The sequence below is a fragment of the Phyllosticta citriasiana genome (genome assembly GCF_038021145.1).
Source record: "Phyllosticta citriasiana strain CBS 120426 chromosome Unknown IWZ02scaffold_3, whole genome shotgun sequence".
In the NCBI taxonomy this organism is placed as follows: Eukaryota; Fungi; Ascomycota; class Dothideomycetes; order Botryosphaeriales; family Phyllostictaceae; genus Phyllosticta; species Phyllosticta citriasiana.
Window position 1 is genome coordinate 2200856 of NW_027117280.1, and position 17303 is coordinate 2218158.

Sequence of the window (17303 nt, forward strand, 5' to 3'; positions counted from 1 at the left end):
ATTATTATACTACTTTAGCGGCTTCCCCTTAGTAGACTAAGATGAGTAACGGATATAATTTAGAGTTTATAGTATAGTAGCCTCTATTTTATTACCTTCCTAGTTACTATATATATAGCCCTCATTATAGTAGGGCTTATTTTAATTATTATTATTTTAATCTAAGTTAGTATTATTATCGTCGTTACTATTAGTATAAGGGGAGCTAGGAAATTTAAATAGGGTAAATATTACATCTTAAATTTCCTTAACCTTACGCTATATAGGAATATAGACTTAATAGACTTTAGATGAATTTCTATAGCCTACTATAACGCTAGTATTTACCCTAGGAAGAAATTTTAACGCGATACTATAGACTTCCCTAGGGATATATATAAAGCATTTTTAGCTAAAGATACGGAGGTAAGAAATTTTTAGCTTCCTTATATGTAGTCTCTTATATAGTAACATTCCCTCTAGTAGGGCAGCATATAGCATCTAGTTCTTAATATAGACTAAGGTAGCGCTAGCTTCTACCTAAAGGAATTAGGGGATGTTAGTATATATTATAATACATTAAGCTATCTATATAATAGTATAGTTAATCCTTTTCGTAGTACTATTAGACTCATACGTATATACTAGACGAAGATTATACATAATGCTATTAGACTAAAAGTGCTTAACTAGTTAGCCGTCTAAATATTCCCTACTATAGTTAGAGATAATTCTCTTAACCTTCCCATTAAATTAGCGTTCTACTATAGAAATGAATTCTAGAGTAACATTACGGGTGTCTAACTTCTTATAGAGAAAGTAAATCTAGTAGTAACGCGAATAGTTATTAATAAAGGTAATATAGTATTCTTTCCTACCTAATAACTATGTATTCCTTAAGCTTAGGTTAGTATAGATAACCTAGAGGGGCTTTATTAAGAGGGCATTCCTATTTACTTTAGGTATAGAATATATTAACTTACTATAGCTATAGATATTATATTAGTACTAAGGTAGCCGTTTAGGAATATTTACTATATTACTAAATGTTATAGGAGACATGCTTAATAAATATCCTAAGTAGTAATATATCTCGTTATATGTAACTAATATACGCATAGTAGTATATATAACTAGGGCATTATAGTAATAAGGATGCTACATAGAGCGAGTTTATATAGTAAAACTAGATACTTACCCTTTTACCTATAATATATTTCTCCTACTAATCTTTCCTAAATATCCGGATATAACGTAGTCTACTAGGATGTTATTACCTAATACTAATATCTTAAAGCCCTTCTAGTAGACTTATAGCTAGCTAAAGAGATAAGTATCCTATATTACTAGGATATAGACTATATTCTTTAAAAGAATAGTACGGGAAGAGTTATCTAGTAGAGTAATAGTTAAGGGGATATTACTAATACTAGTAAATAGGTATATCTTCCTACTAGTAGTAGTAACTATACCTTTCTTTTTCCTTATCCTTATAAAGTCTTCCTTATAGCTTAAGATATATATAGTACATCCTAAGTTAAAGATCTATAGCGTGTTATATTATACTATATAGGCATACTCTAAATTAGTATCTACATTATTAACTATATATAAGGTATACTTATTAATATTAGTGTTAGTATTACTAAGGGTAAGGTTAGCTACGTTATAGGTAATAGTAAGGGCGATAATTTCTAAGCCGCTTTTACTTATATTAGTATTACTTTCCGCCTTAGATTCCGGTTTATTAATAGTATAGGCATATTAATTTCCTAGCTAGTAGGCCTACTTCTAGTACTTTTTTAGGCGTTAGTAATTATAGTATATATAGCCCTTAGAATAGTAGCTATACTTAAGATACTAGGAGCATAATTTATTATAGCTCTAGTTTCTAGCATGCTTACTAGACTAATAGGTACTATAGGAATACTAATAGGTATACTAACCTTTTTACTTATTACTACTAGTTTATATATATAAGGCTATACCTATAGCGCCTTTATTATAGTTAGCTACCTTATCTAGAAACTTAGCCTTAATTTAGGTATAACTAGTAATGTCTTTTAATAGGATGTTATTAACTTTATTACGGTAGGACTCGTTATCTAGTAGTAAGGCTAGGAAAAACTACCCTTTTATATCCTTAGACGTAAATATAGTCTATATTCCCTTTATAAGGGCGTTAGATAACTTATTATATTAGGCGGTAATATAGCCCTAGATCTTATAGAATTAGTTAATATACTTAATGATTAAGTTATCTAAGCTTATCCGTAAGTTAAAAAGAGAGCGTAGGAGGTATATATTATTAAGGCTAGTATTACGGTTAAATTAGTTACTAAGGGCCTTCTATAGTAGTATAGGAGACTTATAGGTAGTAATAAATATTATTAAGTCATTATTAACGGCCTAATAGAGGTAGTATAGAGCTTTATTATTTAACTTACTCTAGGAAACCTCTATCTTAATAACGTTATATAGCTTAGCTACCTTAAAAGTAACTATCTAAGCTATCCTCTAACTAGAGTAGTTAGAACTATCGCTTTTTAGCTTTAGTAGTAAGCTAGGCTTAATACTAATAGCCTTATAGCTAATAGGATTATTAGTAGTAGTAGTAGTAGTAGAAGAACTTATGGTGATAGGTATAGATAGTAAGTAATACGGTTAATAGGTTTAGCTATAGAAGCTTAGATATTACTAGTAAGATAGGTAAAGCTAGTAAAGATATAGGGTAAGCTCTAGAGCTATATAATAATGAGGTAGTAATAATAGAAGAGCTCTAGGCTTATAACCTAATAATTAAGCTAAGTTAGAGATAGGTAAAGTAAGATGTATATTCTTATAGCTATAGGAGAGAGAGAGTAATGATCAAAGTGAATGCCATCCGCTAGTCCTAAAACAGTAGGCGCTAGTCTTAAAGGAGACAGTGCTAACCCCCATGCGGCCTTTCCTAACCGAACCCGAGCGATGGCAGGCACCCTCCACTCAACAGTAGGTAAGAGATCGACATGGCTGGGTTGATGCTTGGGGATTTCGTTGGAAGGATGGTGTGTTGCTGGATTGATGGGGGATGGGTAGGTGGGAGCAAGGTAGGTAGGAAGGAAGGTGGATGCGGGACATGTGCAAGCGATGGCAACGGCGAGTGTTGGAAGAGCGAGCGAAAGCTTCAGCATTGGCTGCATTCAACACGTTACACTTACTCTACTGTCATGGCTATGACTTTCGAGCATTCATACTGTGCGGCGGCTGTTTTTGGGGCGACATCTTTCCCTCACAAATGGAGTTGTGTTTACAGAGGCAGGGTGCGGAGAGGGAAACATGCACGGCAATGCAAGAACTTGCGTCCAATGAACTCGCAAGCAACAGAAACTGCCAGAGAATTGGCAGTTGAAACAACTCACGACCCACTCACCGTGAGCGAGAGCAGTCACCATCGCATCCCAACACCCTTCACAAACCCCAAATCAGGCAAGCCCAGTCATGTGATATCGCGCCGCGAGCCGGGCGCGTCAAGAAACAGTCATGCGCACCTCATCCCTCAACTCTCTCTCAGCCATCACCCATCCCATCGCAAAACTCCTGCAAATCACCATCCATTCCAGAACAAGGTCCAAGTCCGTCTCTGAATACCAAACGCGCGTCTACACGCTGCTGCAGCAAATCCCCTCCGGCCGCGTAACAACGTACGGCGCGCTCGCCGCAGCGCTCAACTCCTCACCACGCGCCGTCGGCTTCGCGCCCGAGGTGCTGTGCCATCGGTGCATTGCGAGCAGTGGGGTGAGTTGAAGACGATACGAGACGAGCTCGAAAGAGGGCCCGCCGCGCTGACTGACGTCTCGACACAGTTCGTCGGCGGGTTCAAGGGAGATTGGGAAAATGCGCCCAGCGGACAGAATCAATCGTCCAAGTTGAAGTTCCTGGAGGAGGAGGGGGTCAGGTTTGATGGGGAGGGTGTGCTGTTGGATCAGAAATTGAGGTGGGATGCGTTTGATACTGGGAGGCTTTAACCGGTGTGGTGAGCCTTCGAAGGTCTTTGCGGCCAGGATGACGGCTACGAATCAATGAGTCTGTTGATCTGTCTTGGTCGAATCTTGATGCTGCCGGCGCTGCTCTGAGTTGTGAGATGATCGCAGGGTACGCGAGTTGTGGGAGAAATTTCGGGGGCGGTTTGCTGACTCACCCACTCCACCACCTACCACTCTTCACCTTCCAACACTGGCAAACATCTCATCTCGCCGTCAAACCCAAACGCGCAATTGCTCCGCCATGCCCAAAAAGAAGCACTTCGTCCAACAATCAGCCTCAAAGCAAAAGGCCGGCGCAGCAACTGGCAAGAAGAAGCAGCCGCCGGTAAGTCAGCAAAAGTCGTGTCCGCTTATCTCAGACAGACCGCAACTTTTTTTGTGACAGAGAAATGTCGGCGACTGACGCAAAAGCCAGGATCCCGAGACCGAAGTCGACTTTTTGGATGCTGCTGACGAGCACGAAAAGGCGGCGGGCAAATGGCGAGCGGGCGATGCTGCAAAATCGACGCGCTTCTTCCAGCGCGCCATTGATGCCTATGCTGCTGGACTCTCCAAATATCCCACGTCTTTTGACCTCGCGTACAACAAGTAGGTTGTCTTTTTGTTTTTGTTGGTTGATTCTTTTGGTCGAGTTTTGGCCGAGATTGCCTCCAAACGAGGAAGTCGAGGCCGTGGATGAGCGTAGGAGCGCACTACCTTGTCAATCAATCCACGCGTCTACGTCACGGGGCGACCATCTAGAGGGCAAGAATCACCAGACTTGGATTTCATCTCAACATTCTACCCTCACACCTTACTCACTTCCATCGCAGAGCATTACTTGAATACGAAATTACCCAAGACGCACGGATTGCGCGCGAGTTCAAACACTCTCGCATCGACATGCTCAAGCAGACGCTAGACTCGCATCTCGCCGCGTCCAAGCTCAACCCGCAGAATGTCGATGTTCGATTCAATACGGCCCAAGTCATGTCGGACCTCGCCGAGGCTCTGGAAGAAGCGAACGAAGGTGCCGGCGTTGACCTCTACCTCGAAGGCATTCGTGTCATGGCCCAAGTCTTTGACGATCAAGAAAAAGAGTATGCTACATGGCAAGCTGCCATTGAAATCGCCAATGGTCCCTTGAGACCAGAGACTCGGGACGCTCTGGAATTGTGGACGTCACCGTTTGCTTCTGAATCAACTGCGGCTGCTGAAGATGCGGCAAGCTCGTCAAAAGAGTATGCCACGGTAGAGGAAATTGTTACAGAGCGCGGGATTCTGGACACCATATTTTCCCTCAGTGGCATGGTATCCGACCTGATGCTCATATTGCCCCCCGATCGGTATGGCGAGGTCGCGTCAATTGCTGAAAGAACCTCCAAAATTTACTCGACCAACTACCTGGACAAGTATATTGATAAGCTATCCCGCACACGCCCGGAACCTGGTAAGTCTCAATCTGACAGGTCTTTTCCTGAGCTGACCACTCGAAGCACCACCTTCCCTCTCTCTAACCATTGGTGCGGAACGACCAAAACCGCAACCTCCCCCCTTGAGCCCCTGGGAAGAGGCCAGCCGAGAATTTGCCCTTTGTCGAGCCATCTTTACATGTGCCTACGCCGACATGCACTCCCGCCAAGGCGACCCAGAGACCATACCTCACTTGCGGTATTACTACATTCTCTACTTCTTCAGCAAAATATACAGCTTTCCATCTTTGGCGAATGGCCCGGCTCCCCAGATCGTTCCACCCACGCCAACATTTCCGCCCACGGCAGACGGCGTATGCGCTTACGCCGACGCGCTCCTCGATCTCGTCGATGCCATCGCGCCCACCGCGGAAGCACGTCGCGCCCATGAAGAACAATACATAATCGACTGCAACGACGGCAAATTCAAGTCGATAGACCAAACAACAATCTCCGCGCGCACCTCGCCTGCTACGCCACTGGACCCACCCGTCATGGAAAACCCCAGCTGCGTGTCCTCGCTGCCGCTGCAGGACCTATACATGGACGCGCTGAGCCGCGCGCTGACGCTACTCACGGCCGTGGCGCCCGAGCTAATCGAGCGCGAAAAAGCGCACTCGCCCCTCATCACAGCCGGCGATGTGCTATGGCGGCTTCGCAACGCGCACCTGGCATTTCTCGACTCCGCCGCCACCTCCTCCCCCTCCGCCTCCTACTGGCGCTTCGACCTCGCCGGTGCCTACTGCTGCGAGATGCGCGCCGTCGAGTTCTGGATGCTGGGTGCTAACCAGGCCGACCGCGTCCTTTGCAGGGACGTCGAGCCCGAGTACCGCGAGGCCAAGGCCAAGATTTGCATTTCGAATTTTGCGCGCGGTGGCAGGTGCGACGATGCCGAGTTTGGCATTGAGATGTGCAGGGTCGATTTGCGGAGGACGCTCACCGACATGGTTGAGGATGGCTTGATTGCCGAGAAAGTGCTGCGCATGGCGGAAGGAGTGGGTTGGTTTTAGCGCGGTGATGGGGTGTCGTTTGTTGGTTAGGCAGGTAAGGTGATGGCGTTGGGTTGGGTTTGCTTGGTTGGGTGCAGATTCAAGACGCGCGGTGTTCTTTTCTACCTATTTTCATGGGGAGGGGTGCGTTGGGAAAAGCGTGCGTGTGGAAATCCTACCTCATCTTGACCACTCCGCCATATTGCCCTTGACGCCGCCGCGCACGCACAAACCACTCGCACTAGGTCATCAATCGCTGCACGGAGGGACAAAACAACCTCCCAAAGAAAAGTCTCGGAGAGAATTCAAATGCAGCACTGTCGCATATTCAGAGTTGCAGCAGTCGCCAGCCTCCCCTCAGAGCCCACATCGACTACAGTTGACAGCCTTCCCCCAGAGCTCCATCGACCGCAGTCGACAGCCTCCACTCAAAGCGCCCCTCCAACACTCCCCTCTCTTCCCTCTCCAATGCAATGCAATGCAACGCAATGCGTATATATATATATCTCTCTCTCTCCAATTCCCCCATCACCCCAACAAACCCTCGACACTTCGCTGCGAACAGACCGGCGCGCCGATATTCCTTACGCACGTGTGCCCAAGAGCCTAGGTACCACAAACCTGCCAAACAAAACAAAACAAAACAAGCAAGTAAGACAGAGGCCGTCGTCGTCGTCGTCGTCGGAAAAGTAGTAGCAGCACTACTCCCACACCACCAACGCACACACAGCCAAACCGAGGGTCCGAATGGAAGCGTGGTTCGCGGCAAATCATCTTCTTCTCCTTCTCCTTTCGCTTCAATTCATCGTTTTCCCTTTTGCTCTTGGTTCTTGCTCTTGGTTCTTGGTTCTTGGTTCTTGCTCTTGGTTCTTGCTCTTGGTTCTTGGTTCTTGGTTCTAGTTGTGGCGTGCATGGCTCAAGCGGCCAAAACGGGCAAGCGGCGCGAAGCTTTTGCATCTGCATCCGCATCTGACTTGCCGTTCCCGCCGCGGACACAACGGTGCGATGGGATGGGATGGGATGAGGATGCGGATGGGATGCGGGTCTGTATCTATCAGAATGTATGCATAGGCCATGTAGGTTGTATGGGTGTGGGTGTGGAGTGGTACCTAGTGATGTGTGGAACCCCGCATTTCGTCAGTCCGTCAGCGCGGGGGTGGGTGGGGACATAGGTACCTATATCGGCAGGTAGGCAGGCAGGCAGGCAGCGAGTGCGTGGACTGGACTGGACTGGACTGCTTTCTTGCTTGCTCGTTGAAAGGGTCTGTACTGTACAGTACATGCAACACAGAAAGAGATCGAAAGAAAGAGACTGGAGCAGAGCCGCGATTCCCAAGCACCGCTCCCTTTTAGTGGTGTGCCAACTTGGACGAGACCACACAGAGCAGCAGTCTGTTGGTATTGCAAGATACGGACAGACCTACTTGCGCCATGTCGCCGCCTTCTTCTTTGCCCAAATTCTCGGACCTGCCGCTGCGCGAGGGCGATCCGCATCACTCTGCTTGGGGCCTGTCAGTATTTCTTCTCTCTCCTCCATTTCACCGTTGAGTAGGATGGACGATTGGAAGCGCGCCATTGTGTCAAAAAAGGGAGGAGAAAAGAAGAGCTAACCAAACCAAGGTACGGCAAAGACGACGAACTCGGCTTCCTCAATCGCCTGACAGACGACGTGGTGCTAGCGGCCTCTAAGGAGATCACATCGGGCGTCAGGTGAGCAAACAGCGAGGCGCAAAAGATGAGAAAGCTGTTGTTGTTGTCTGACAGGTGACAGAATCTCGATGAATTGGCCGCTCGACGCTCAGGGCGACACGCCCTTTTTTGGCCGCGCAGTCTTTCACCAACATCTGTTTCCCAAGCCGCCGCGCCTCGTGCATGACGATGTGTGGACGTTCAATAGCCAGTGTAGTAGTCAGTGTATGTGTTGCGCACCGGGAGCAGTCATGAGATTGCCATTTGTTCAGAAGATTGGGGGCGCTGACGGTTGGTGACAGGGGATGGACTGCGGCATTACGCTTACCAGGCAGAAAAGCTGTTTTATAACGGGGTCACAATGGACGAGATTAGCGGCGAGGAGGCCTCCAAGGTCAACGGCATCGGCGGTATGTCTGGATGCATTGCTACATTGCAAAAAATCTGACAATTGCAGCGTGGTCCGGAAAGGGCATTGTGGGTCGAGGCGTACTGCTGGACTACGCCAGCTGGCGCGGCAAAAAGGGACTACCATTCGATGGCTTCCAGTCTGCATCGATTCCCCTGTCCCAACTCAAAGAGATAGCAGCAGACCAAGGCGTAGAGATCAAATTCGGCGACATTCTTTTGCTGCGCGTTGGTACGGCGATTCCAGAGCCCAGTCGATGGACGCGCGCTGACTTGTCTAGGCTGGATGGGCGCCTACTACTCAAAAAGCAAGACGGAAATTACGGCTCTTACAAAGGCGAATCCGCCCAGTTTCCCCGGCGTCGAGCAGAGCGAAGAGATGCTAGAGTGGATCTGGAACAACTTCTCCGCCGTCGCCGGGGACCATCCATCGTTTGAGTGCTGGCCTTCGCAGAAGAACTGGAAGCTTCACGAGGTGCTGCTGGCCGGCTGGGGCTGTCCGATAGGCGAGCTGTTCGATCTGGATGCGCTGGCCGACCACTGTGCCAAAACGGGTCGGTATTCCTTTTTTGTCACCAGTGAGGTTTGCAACGTCCCGGGTGGTGTGGCGAGTCCGCCCAATATCCTGGCCATCTTTTGACTGTCGAGCGAGGCTCGGTGAGAAAGTTCGTGCCACACACAGAACAAAAGGGTCTGTGATATGACTGGGAGCATTCGTGCTCGTGGTCAAGACAGTGATTGACGACATTTAAGCCAGGTACCTCCATTACATCAAGCTCAAGATTCAAGAGCTTTCAAGCGCTATAAGGGATGGTGACAGGAAGCATTCGAGGCCCAGTCCTCGGAAACTCATACTCGCGTGCGCCGCACTTTTGCTACCGGGCCTGGAGGCTTGAGAGAGCTAGCTGGCTTGAGCATCAGTCGTGGCATGTACAACAGTAGGACCGCGAAATGATGTTGACTGGACGCTCGGATGCTCCTTGGTATATTCTGACACTAGTTAGCTCAAAAGCTCCTTGTCAAATATCTTTGAAAGCACAAAGTGCTTCTGTCTCCCAAACTTGAGTCTTCATCCTCGTTGGGGTCAAATCAACCCCTTGCATATGACCATGACACGTCAAGTTGATCATACTGCCAAGGATTATGAGTTTGAACGCTTCGGTGATGAAAATTGGCTCTATAGGAGCAGCTGGTAGAACAACAGAGTCGAGGTAGAGATTGTCGACGGGCGGTTGATGTCCGTCAACAGTCCTGGTGTTGGGCAAACAAGCAGGGGTCTGTGCGCCAGCTCGACGTCGCGTCCACCCAGGTCCGCCGACCAGCGGACTCTACCTGCATCCTTCTTCCATTCTTCCACACCACCGCGACCATGGCTCCAACCCCAAAGAACGATAAGCCCGTCTCGTTCGACTCCATCATCAAGCGCAGCCGTGAGCGCAAAAAGGACGAGGCCCTCGCAAACCAGATCCTGGGCTCTGGCCGCCGCAAGTCCGCCCCAGCAGGACCGAGCAATCGCAAAGCTGGCGGCGCTGCTGGCAGCCTGGCAAGCCGCGTTGGCGTCACCAAGGTAGTAATTCTTCAAACCTCGAGTTCGTTTCTGACTAGTGACAGCGCTCCTCCACCGCCGTTCCCAAGCCCAGCATCAACTCGACCCGTTGGAGCCACGACTTGCACCGCGCAGACAACTCCAAGGGCACGCGCTTTCCCAGAGCGCCCCGGACACAGTCTGCTTCCCGTCTCGAATCGCGTCCGCAGGCTTTCAATGGCGGCTTCAAGACGGCCTCTGCCCCCAAGTCTTCCGACAACATCAACATTCGTGGCAGGGCCGCGCCTCAGTTTTCCACCGTCGTCGCGAGCAACTTTGCGCCCGGAACAACCGCCGCAGACATTGAGGCCGTCATGGGCAATGTGGGAGGAGAAATGGTGAGCTGCAAGCTGACGAGTGCGCGCCCAACCGTCATTGCCGAGATGCAGTTTTCGGAGAGGGCTGGTGCCGAGAACGTCATTGCGACATTCAACAACCGCAAGGTAGGCGACGACTTCGAATTGCATGAAGCGATGCTGATTGAACCAGGCCGATGGCCGATTGCTCTACGTCTACATGAAGGACGACACTCCCATGACGCAGCCAGCTTCACGCAAGGCGTACGAACCGATGGACGAGTCGATGGACGTCGACAACGAACCCAGCTACCGCCAGTCGAGAGCCTCTCGCCGCGCCGAGCCAGACTATCAGGACGGAAGATACGGATTTGTCGACGCGACGGGAGACTATGGCCGCGAGGACCGCTGGGACGAGCAGCGCCTCTACTCGGATGACATTCGACGCGCCGACCGCAACTACCGTCGCTAGGAGCACGGTCATTAGTGTGGGTGGTATGAGGCTCATTGGTAAGGCTTCTTGGTGATCAGGCGCAGAGTTACTAAAAGCAAAGCGTGATACCCCGGACAAGGGTAGTCGAGTCCGTCCTAAATGGTTTTGAGAAAATTGATTCGCTTCTCCATTTTGCAGTCTATTCAATGTGATTCGAGTACCAAGCCGCGGGACTCAAGGATCGAGAAAGAGGGAAGGAGTCTTTGTTGTATCCGAATCCGTCATCTGACCACGCAAATCGCGATCTGGACTGACAGCAGCACCAACAAGACGTCCACTTTGATCCACGAGACATTTCTGGCTGTCCAAGGGATTTGAGGTCCGGTTTCCCTAGATTGACAATGCCGATGCTCAACATCCAACGGCAGGTCATCCCAAAACGCCAAAACGCACCAAGGTCCCGTCCACAGAACAATGACAGCAGCAGAACAAAGCCACGGACGAGACCTCGGTCCTCAGCATTTCCTCACGTAAAACCAGCACTCTCTCCTCTCCTCTCCTCCCTCATCTGCCGTCAACTTCTCACTCAAACAACCCACGAACACCAAACCAAACCAATCCACACCAAAATGTCCTACCTCCTCGTCTACCGCCACACCTACACCTCCCCCGGCCACAGCACCATAAGCACGATGACGCCCTCCGAACTATCCAGCCTCCTCGCCAGCAGCGGACCGCGCACCATGCACACAACCCTGCAACTCCCGCGCGGCGCTAGCACGGTCGCAATCCGCCAGATTGACCTCCTGACGCCGAACGAGCGCGATCAGTACGCGGAGATGCCGAATATGCGGAACGTGGTGGCGACGGTGAGGATTCCGTGGCATCTTAGGGTCGGGAGGAACTGGGAGATTTTGCATGTTGTTAGTGAGAGGGCGCCGGGGGCGGCGTAGGGGGTGGGGGATGGGAGTAAGTGAAGGGGGAGACGTCGTTGTGGGATGCTTGGAGTGCGGTATTTTTCGACCTATTTATCTATTGTGTCTGCCGTTGCTCATCATCGTCATCGTCATCATTGCTCATCTTTGTTCGCCATGTTTTGGCAGGCCAAAGAGGTACAGCAAGCAAGCAAGCAAGCAAGCAAGCAAGCAGCACGGCATTCAGTCAGTCAGTCAGTCAATCAGTCATTCGTACAGTCAATTAGACAGATAGACGATGCACCATTAGTCCTGTCATTAACCTCACCATACCTACCCCATCTTTTACTTCTACTTCCACCTCTAATTCCGCTTTGCCTGTTACTCAGTCACTCAGTCTCCACCAATTCACGCGCCGCCGGGAGGCAGAAACGAGGAGATTCAAGAAGAACGGTGCATGAGTCGCCAGTATCAAAAAACAGCGAGTCTGGAAAATACCACAGACGAAGGATTCCCTTCTTCTTTTTCCATTCAGACGAGGGAGCAAGCATGAAGTATCTATTCTGTCTACACGCATAGGCGGACAGGGTGAGATGAGTGTACATGTGTGTGTATGTGAGGAGTAGATTGGGTTGGTTACATCGATTTGGAAGACGGGAAATAGAGTCGCGTGTGTACATCAGATGCAACCGGCGCGTGAAAAGATTCAGTGTATTTAGAAGTTGTGGGGGCAAGGGGAAAGGGCCCGCCCGCCCGGGTAGGTCTAGTGATTCAAGTTTGTGATTGAGAAGAAGAAGAAGAAGAAGAAGAAGAAGAATACTCGGCTGCCAGTGCCGCTGCTACACGCTCACATCCCCCACCCCCAACGCACAGATAGGCAGAGAAGAGCCACATCATAGACAAAAACTACCTCCGCGTCAACTGAAAAGGAATTGTCCTATCCTTCTTTATCAAATCATTCCACTACATCGATCTACCACACACACACACACACACACAAAACTCTCCTCCTCTTGGAATAACGCACACTCGGTGTTATCAGACGCGAAACACGACTTCCAATCCATCTATTCCAATCCAACCCCACCCACCTACCTACCCGACTGACTGACTGAAGCTAGATACCTCAATGTTGGCTGTTGAGGGTGGTGTGTGAGTGTCAAGGCCGTGCATGGCCGTCGCGGACCGTAGTAGATCGTAGTATGTAGGTCAAACCTTGTAGCAGCAGCAGCAGTAGAGTAGTAGAATCAGAGAAAAGAAATGTAGAGAAGAGAAGTATATATTACAACGACTCGAGTACGTACCCGACCCTGACAGACCAGCATCTCCGCATCTCCACCCCCCCCCCCCCCCCCCCCCCCCCCCCCCAATGTGCCCATCGACCAACCCACCAGCTCACCGCGCGGTCTATCAAGAACGACAGAGACGAGGGACGAGGGACGAGATTTGACTGCAAAGAAAGCGAGAGAGAGAGAGGGGAGGGGGAGCTAAAGATGAAGGAAAAAGAATTGCTTCTACTCATTCATCCATCCATCCATCCATCGCTGGATTGTGCCAGCCCAGCAGCAGCACACCCCAACCGAGTATCTTATCACGTACGTTTTTTTTTTTTTTTTTTGGTCTTCAGTCTACCTAACCCAATGTATCTACAACGCAGACGCAGACGCAGACGCAGAAGCAGCAGTGAACACGTTCTTCCTTTAGCGAGCAGATGATTTGATTTGGATTCGATTTTTGGACAATCGGTTGGTTTATTGGTTGGGTGAATAGAGAAGAGGTAGAGAAAAAAAAGAGGGGGCATGTCGTTCTAGAAGCAGGGAGCAGAAGAAAGCATGTTTGGTGGATGGAAAAAAGGAGACAGGAAGGACGGGATGATGGAAAGAAGGGGTAAAGCCCAGCTATTGAGATTGTGGTTGTGGTTTTGGTTTGGTAGAGTCCGACACAAGCGCCAGCCAGTGCATATTTCCATCCGTCAGCCAGCGAGCCGTGTTGGAGAATCGCCAATGGCCATGTTCCAATAATGGGGTTCTCAGCAGCTGCAAGTGTAGCTGCAGTCATGGTGGTGACGGCGATATTGGTATCCATGTATCAAAGCTCCTGGCGTGTGGCGATGGGCGGGTCTGAAATCAAAGCAACAATCCGGAATGTATGTAGTTGGTTCCTTGGTCATTGGGAGGCGTAGCAGTGCAGGTCGAGAAAGCAGCATTCACTTGGTCTCGGGCAGAATGCCCTCAGCCTGAAGCCGTCTCCGCGCCTCCTCCAGCGCCCAAGTCTCGATACTATTCGAGGCGTCAGCATCATCAATCGAAGAAACCAAATCCCAACCAAGGCCCCCCCCCCCCCCCCCCCATGCCAAACCACGACGTCATCTCATCACCAAAATAATCAATCAATCCATCACTCTCATCCAAACCAAAGCAGGAAACAAAAGGAGCAGAAGGAGGAAGAGGCAAAACGCACGTCGTATCGGGCTTGAACTGGTACGCAGCCGTCGCCACGCCCAAGCCGCCCAAGAAGCCCCAATACCACAGCTTCTCCCAGCCCTCCTCCTCGTACTTTTCGCGCGGGTTCTGGCCCCACAGCCACCCGCCCGGCGTGTCGTACATGTCTTCGCTGCTGCCGTGATGGTGCTCGCCGCCGCCCAGCTTCTGCGGCGACGAAGAAAAGGGCCGTACGGCCGCAGTTGACGTCGACGTGCTGTTCTTGAGGAACGGCACGGTGCTGGGAGACATGGCGGGTGCGTGCCGCAGCGCCGAGGCGCGGGCGAGCGCCATGGTTGTTGCGCGGAAGGTCATGGTTGTGGTGGTGGTTGGTGGTTGGGTGGGTGGATAGATCGGTCTGTCTGTCTGTCCGTCCGTCTGTCTGACTGTTGGACGCGGGAGCGTAGATTTGGCGGTGCAGCGAGCCGCGTAGTGCAGCGGTAGAGTGGAGAGTGACAACAGCGTGTCGCCGACGATGGATGGGTTGATGACGGAACGTCGTCGTCGGTGCGGTGCGGTAGGAAGGTCAATGTGTGGGTGCGAGGCGGACGGGAGGGAGTTAGTTGGTCGGCTGTCCGGGTCCAAGTTGAGCGTGGCCGATGGCCCGTGCGTCACGGCGGTTTGCCCTGCCTGTGGGGACACTCGATTCGTCTTCCGGCCATTGTTCGTCACCCTCCTGTTTCCCTCCCCCTCGACCCCGCTGCGAGGAAAAGACGCCTCGGATGATGCTGTCGAGTACGAATTGACTGCCGTGATTTTCCTGCATTTTTCACAAGCCAAATCCGGTTGCTGGCCAGTACCCATCCTCTCCGGAGCACTGCATTCCTATCACATCCCACTCCCTCCCACATCACAAAATTCACAAGAAATCAAGACAAAGCTTCAGGCCTCGACATTGACAGATAGTATAAGCTACCATGGCCCCAACTCCCTCACCCCCATGCCGCTGACATGCTATTCGCTACCAAACCATCCCTGAAACGTGGGTATCCCATGGTGCTAAATCATCATTCGTCAGACGGAGGCTATGGACAACCTCGCCACGCATTGAACCTCTTTCAGCACTCGCTCTCTTCCTCCTGCAAGACCGAGCTTCCTTCATTGACCTCCTGACCCGATCCAGCCAACCATCGTTGGCTTGGCCGTCATTCTCTATTCCAGATTACCGCATATTATGCATGGGAATTTCCTGGATTTCCAGTATCCGCAGTCGGTGCCGCGGCATCCTACCCCTCGTTCGAGTTGTGAGGCCGAAATCATTGTGACCGCATCGGTCAAACGCCGTAGAGTATGAGGACGCGCTCCGCATGCACGGATGTCGTTGGGAGCGAAGTCGAGATATTGGGTTAGGTATGAGTTTATAACGGACGTCTACAACAAATGCTGATTTGACAGGGTCAACGACGAGAAGATGTATAGCGGGTGACGCGGGTCGCCGTCCGCCTGTCGCTCGGATCTGTACTTGCGCTACCTGACGGGACTGTTACAACGTGGATACTTGTCTGCGGAGACGTCGGACGACTTACTGGTGCCGGTGTAGTCGGAATAGTAGTAGCTGCTGCCGTACGAGGTGGTGCTCTTCTCGTCGTTGCGCGTGTTCCTGCGCGCCTTGCTGAGACCGAGAGCGGCTCCAATGGCCCCGAGCCCAGCCAGGATGCCTCCAGCGCCGAGACCGGTTCTCCTCGGTTCGACGGGTCGAGGCGGCGGAGGCCTGTCGCCGTACCAGCCAGAGTGTCGGCTGCCAGACGAATGGCGGTAGCGCTCTTCAACGTACGTCTCGCGGACGCGCTTCTTGCGGCCCAGCCCAAAGATGGCCAGGAGGCCGTCAAACGCAGCCTTTGCGCAGAAAAAGAGAATGAGCAGCCCGAGGAGAAAAATGCCGGCGAGAACACCAATGACGATGCCAGCAATCTCGCCTCCACTGAGCCCACCGCCGCCGCCGCCGGATGACGCGCTGACCCCAATGCCACTGGCGCCTGTAGCTACTGGCGTCTCAAAAGGGACAGTTGTAGTCGGGGACTCAGTTGCTGTAACAACTATCAGTGTTCCCGAAGTCGGTCTCAGAGGAGCAGAGTAAGAGGCAGCCGTACCCGTTGCGGTGACGCCGGGAGAATTTGTTGCGCCGACGGCTGCACACTGGCCCGACAGCATGCAGTACTGCTCGCTGTTGCAGCAAATGTTGCCGCAAGCCGTCTCGCCCTTGTTGTAGTTGCACGAGGCTGAGCCCGTGGCGGCCGTTCCTCCACCGCCGCCGTACCAGCTGCTCGAAGTCACGGTGCGCGTAATGGTATCGGTCTCGACAAAGGTGGTGGTGTAGTATTGCCAGTAGCCGGAGCTCGTTGCGCCGCCGGCGCCGCATTGGGCCTGGTTGTTGTTATCGGTGTAGCATTGGCCGGCAGCCTCGCAGCAGAGTTGACCGGACCATCCGCAAGGATTTGCGCAGTTGCCTCGACGCAGCAGCGTTGCATTGGTGAGTTCGTTGTAGACATCTTCAAAGTGCACCTGGTCCAGTCGTGGCGCCGATGTTTGGATGGGGTTGGCCGAGACGTGGACGGACCGCGGGGAGATTCCCAGTAGCGCGGTGAGGAATGTCGAGGCCAAGCTCGCCGTCTTCCAAGTCATTCCGGGCGACATTGTTCGCATCCTGTTGTCCAGAGGAATGCAGGCGCACGAGGCTCCCACACGACGGCGAGCGGTCGAGCAGGGCGACTGGTGTCTTGGTCCAGCAGTCCAGTCGGTGTGGGGTCTCGTCTCTGCGGAAACTAGAGGGCGATCTTCCGTGAATGTGGATGCCTGCAAGAGCAAAGCAAAAAGAAAAAGAGCAGAGAGCCTCAAGCTTCCTGCCAATTCTTTTTCTTTCGACTGCAAACCGAACGAGGGACTGGACTGAGCGAAAAGACGGTGGTGGTTGTGGAATGCAGAGGGCGAGTGAAGCAGGTGGGTGGGTGGGTGGGTGGGTACAAGCACGATGCAAGGCGTGGCGGGTATATCGCCGGCCGACCAGCCTCCTCTACCACAACCCCAACCCCCTCGCCGTGGCCAAGGCCGCCCACC

The 17303-nt window shown here is 51.2% G+C and overlaps 9 protein-coding genes across 9 annotated transcripts; 5 read left to right on the forward strand and 4 right to left on the reverse strand.

Moving 5' to 3' along the window:
* Positions 1–2783: 2783 nt before the first annotated feature.
* On the reverse strand, positions 2784–3161 carry IWZ02DRAFT_431105 (uncharacterized protein; the record flags this gene model as incomplete). The annotated part of the gene is made up of 1 exon (XM_066766135.1): positions 2784–3161. One exon carries the CDS (start codon positions 3159–3161, stop codon positions 2784–2786), a length of 378 nt encoding a protein of 125 aa, XP_066625602.1.
* A 340-nt stretch (positions 3162–3501) lies between these two features.
* IWZ02DRAFT_372443 (6-O-methylguanine DNA methyltransferase) lies at positions 3502–3986 on the forward strand (the record flags this gene model as incomplete). Its single annotated transcript, XM_066764633.1, has 2 exons — positions 3502–3756; positions 3825–3986. 2 exons carry the CDS (start codon positions 3502–3504, stop codon positions 3984–3986), a joined length of 417 nt encoding a protein of 138 aa, XP_066625603.1.
* IWZ02DRAFT_192046 (uncharacterized protein) lies at positions 3926–6691 on the forward strand. The gene is made up of 4 exons (XM_066762448.1): positions 3926–4329; positions 4420–4592; positions 4817–5433; positions 5480–6691. Exons 1-4 carry the CDS (start codon positions 4246–4248, stop codon positions 6463–6465), a joined length of 1860 nt encoding a protein of 619 aa, XP_066625604.1. The 5' UTR covers positions 3926–4245; the 3' UTR covers positions 6466–6691.
* A 1184-nt stretch (positions 6692–7875) lies between these two features.
* On the forward strand, positions 7876–9181 carry IWZ02DRAFT_373006 (uncharacterized protein; the record flags this gene model as incomplete). The annotated part of the gene is made up of 6 exons (XM_066764677.1): positions 7876–7955; positions 8065–8154; positions 8216–8358; positions 8436–8543; positions 8591–8773; positions 8823–9181. The coding sequence occupies 6 exons, from the start codon at positions 7876–7878 to the stop codon at positions 9179–9181; spliced, it is 963 nt and encodes a 320-aa protein (XP_066625605.1).
* A 573-nt stretch (positions 9182–9754) lies between these two features.
* IWZ02DRAFT_192072 (uncharacterized protein) lies at positions 9755–11075 on the forward strand. Its single transcript, XM_066762449.1, has 3 exons — positions 9755–10108; positions 10153–10569; positions 10616–11075. Exons 1-3 carry the CDS (start codon positions 9911–9913, stop codon positions 10892–10894), a joined length of 894 nt encoding a protein of 297 aa, XP_066625606.1. The 5' UTR covers positions 9755–9910; the 3' UTR covers positions 10895–11075.
* A 409-nt stretch (positions 11076–11484) lies between these two features.
* IWZ02DRAFT_431109 (uncharacterized protein) lies at positions 11485–11808 on the forward strand (the record flags this gene model as incomplete). The annotated part of the gene is made up of 1 exon (XM_066766136.1): positions 11485–11808. The coding sequence occupies one exon, from the start codon at positions 11485–11487 to the stop codon at positions 11806–11808; it is 324 nt and encodes a 107-aa protein (XP_066625607.1).
* A 1522-nt stretch (positions 11809–13330) lies between these two features.
* IWZ02DRAFT_192146 (uncharacterized protein) lies at positions 13331–14297 on the reverse strand. The gene is made up of 2 exons (XM_066762451.1): positions 14230–14297; positions 13331–14048 (listed from the first exon to the last, which is right to left on the reverse strand). Exon 2 carries the CDS (start codon positions 13852–13854, stop codon positions 13402–13404), a length of 453 nt encoding a protein of 150 aa, XP_066625608.1. The 5' UTR covers positions 13855–14048; positions 14230–14297; the 3' UTR covers positions 13331–13401.
* Positions 13976–14564, reverse strand: IWZ02DRAFT_488539 (ESSS subunit of NADH:ubiquinone oxidoreductase-domain-containing protein; the record flags this gene model as incomplete). The annotated part of the gene is made up of 2 exons (XM_066769473.1): positions 13976–14048; positions 14230–14564. 2 exons carry the CDS (start codon positions 14562–14564, stop codon positions 13976–13978), a joined length of 408 nt encoding a protein of 135 aa, XP_066625609.1.
* A 1152-nt stretch (positions 14565–15716) lies between these two features.
* IWZ02DRAFT_373388 (uncharacterized protein) lies at positions 15717–16871 on the reverse strand (the record flags this gene model as incomplete). Its single annotated transcript, XM_066764701.1, has 1 exon — positions 15717–16871. The coding sequence occupies one exon, from the start codon at positions 16869–16871 to the stop codon at positions 15717–15719; it is 1155 nt and encodes a 384-aa protein (XP_066625610.1).
* Between the last annotated feature and the right edge of the window lie 432 nt (positions 16872–17303).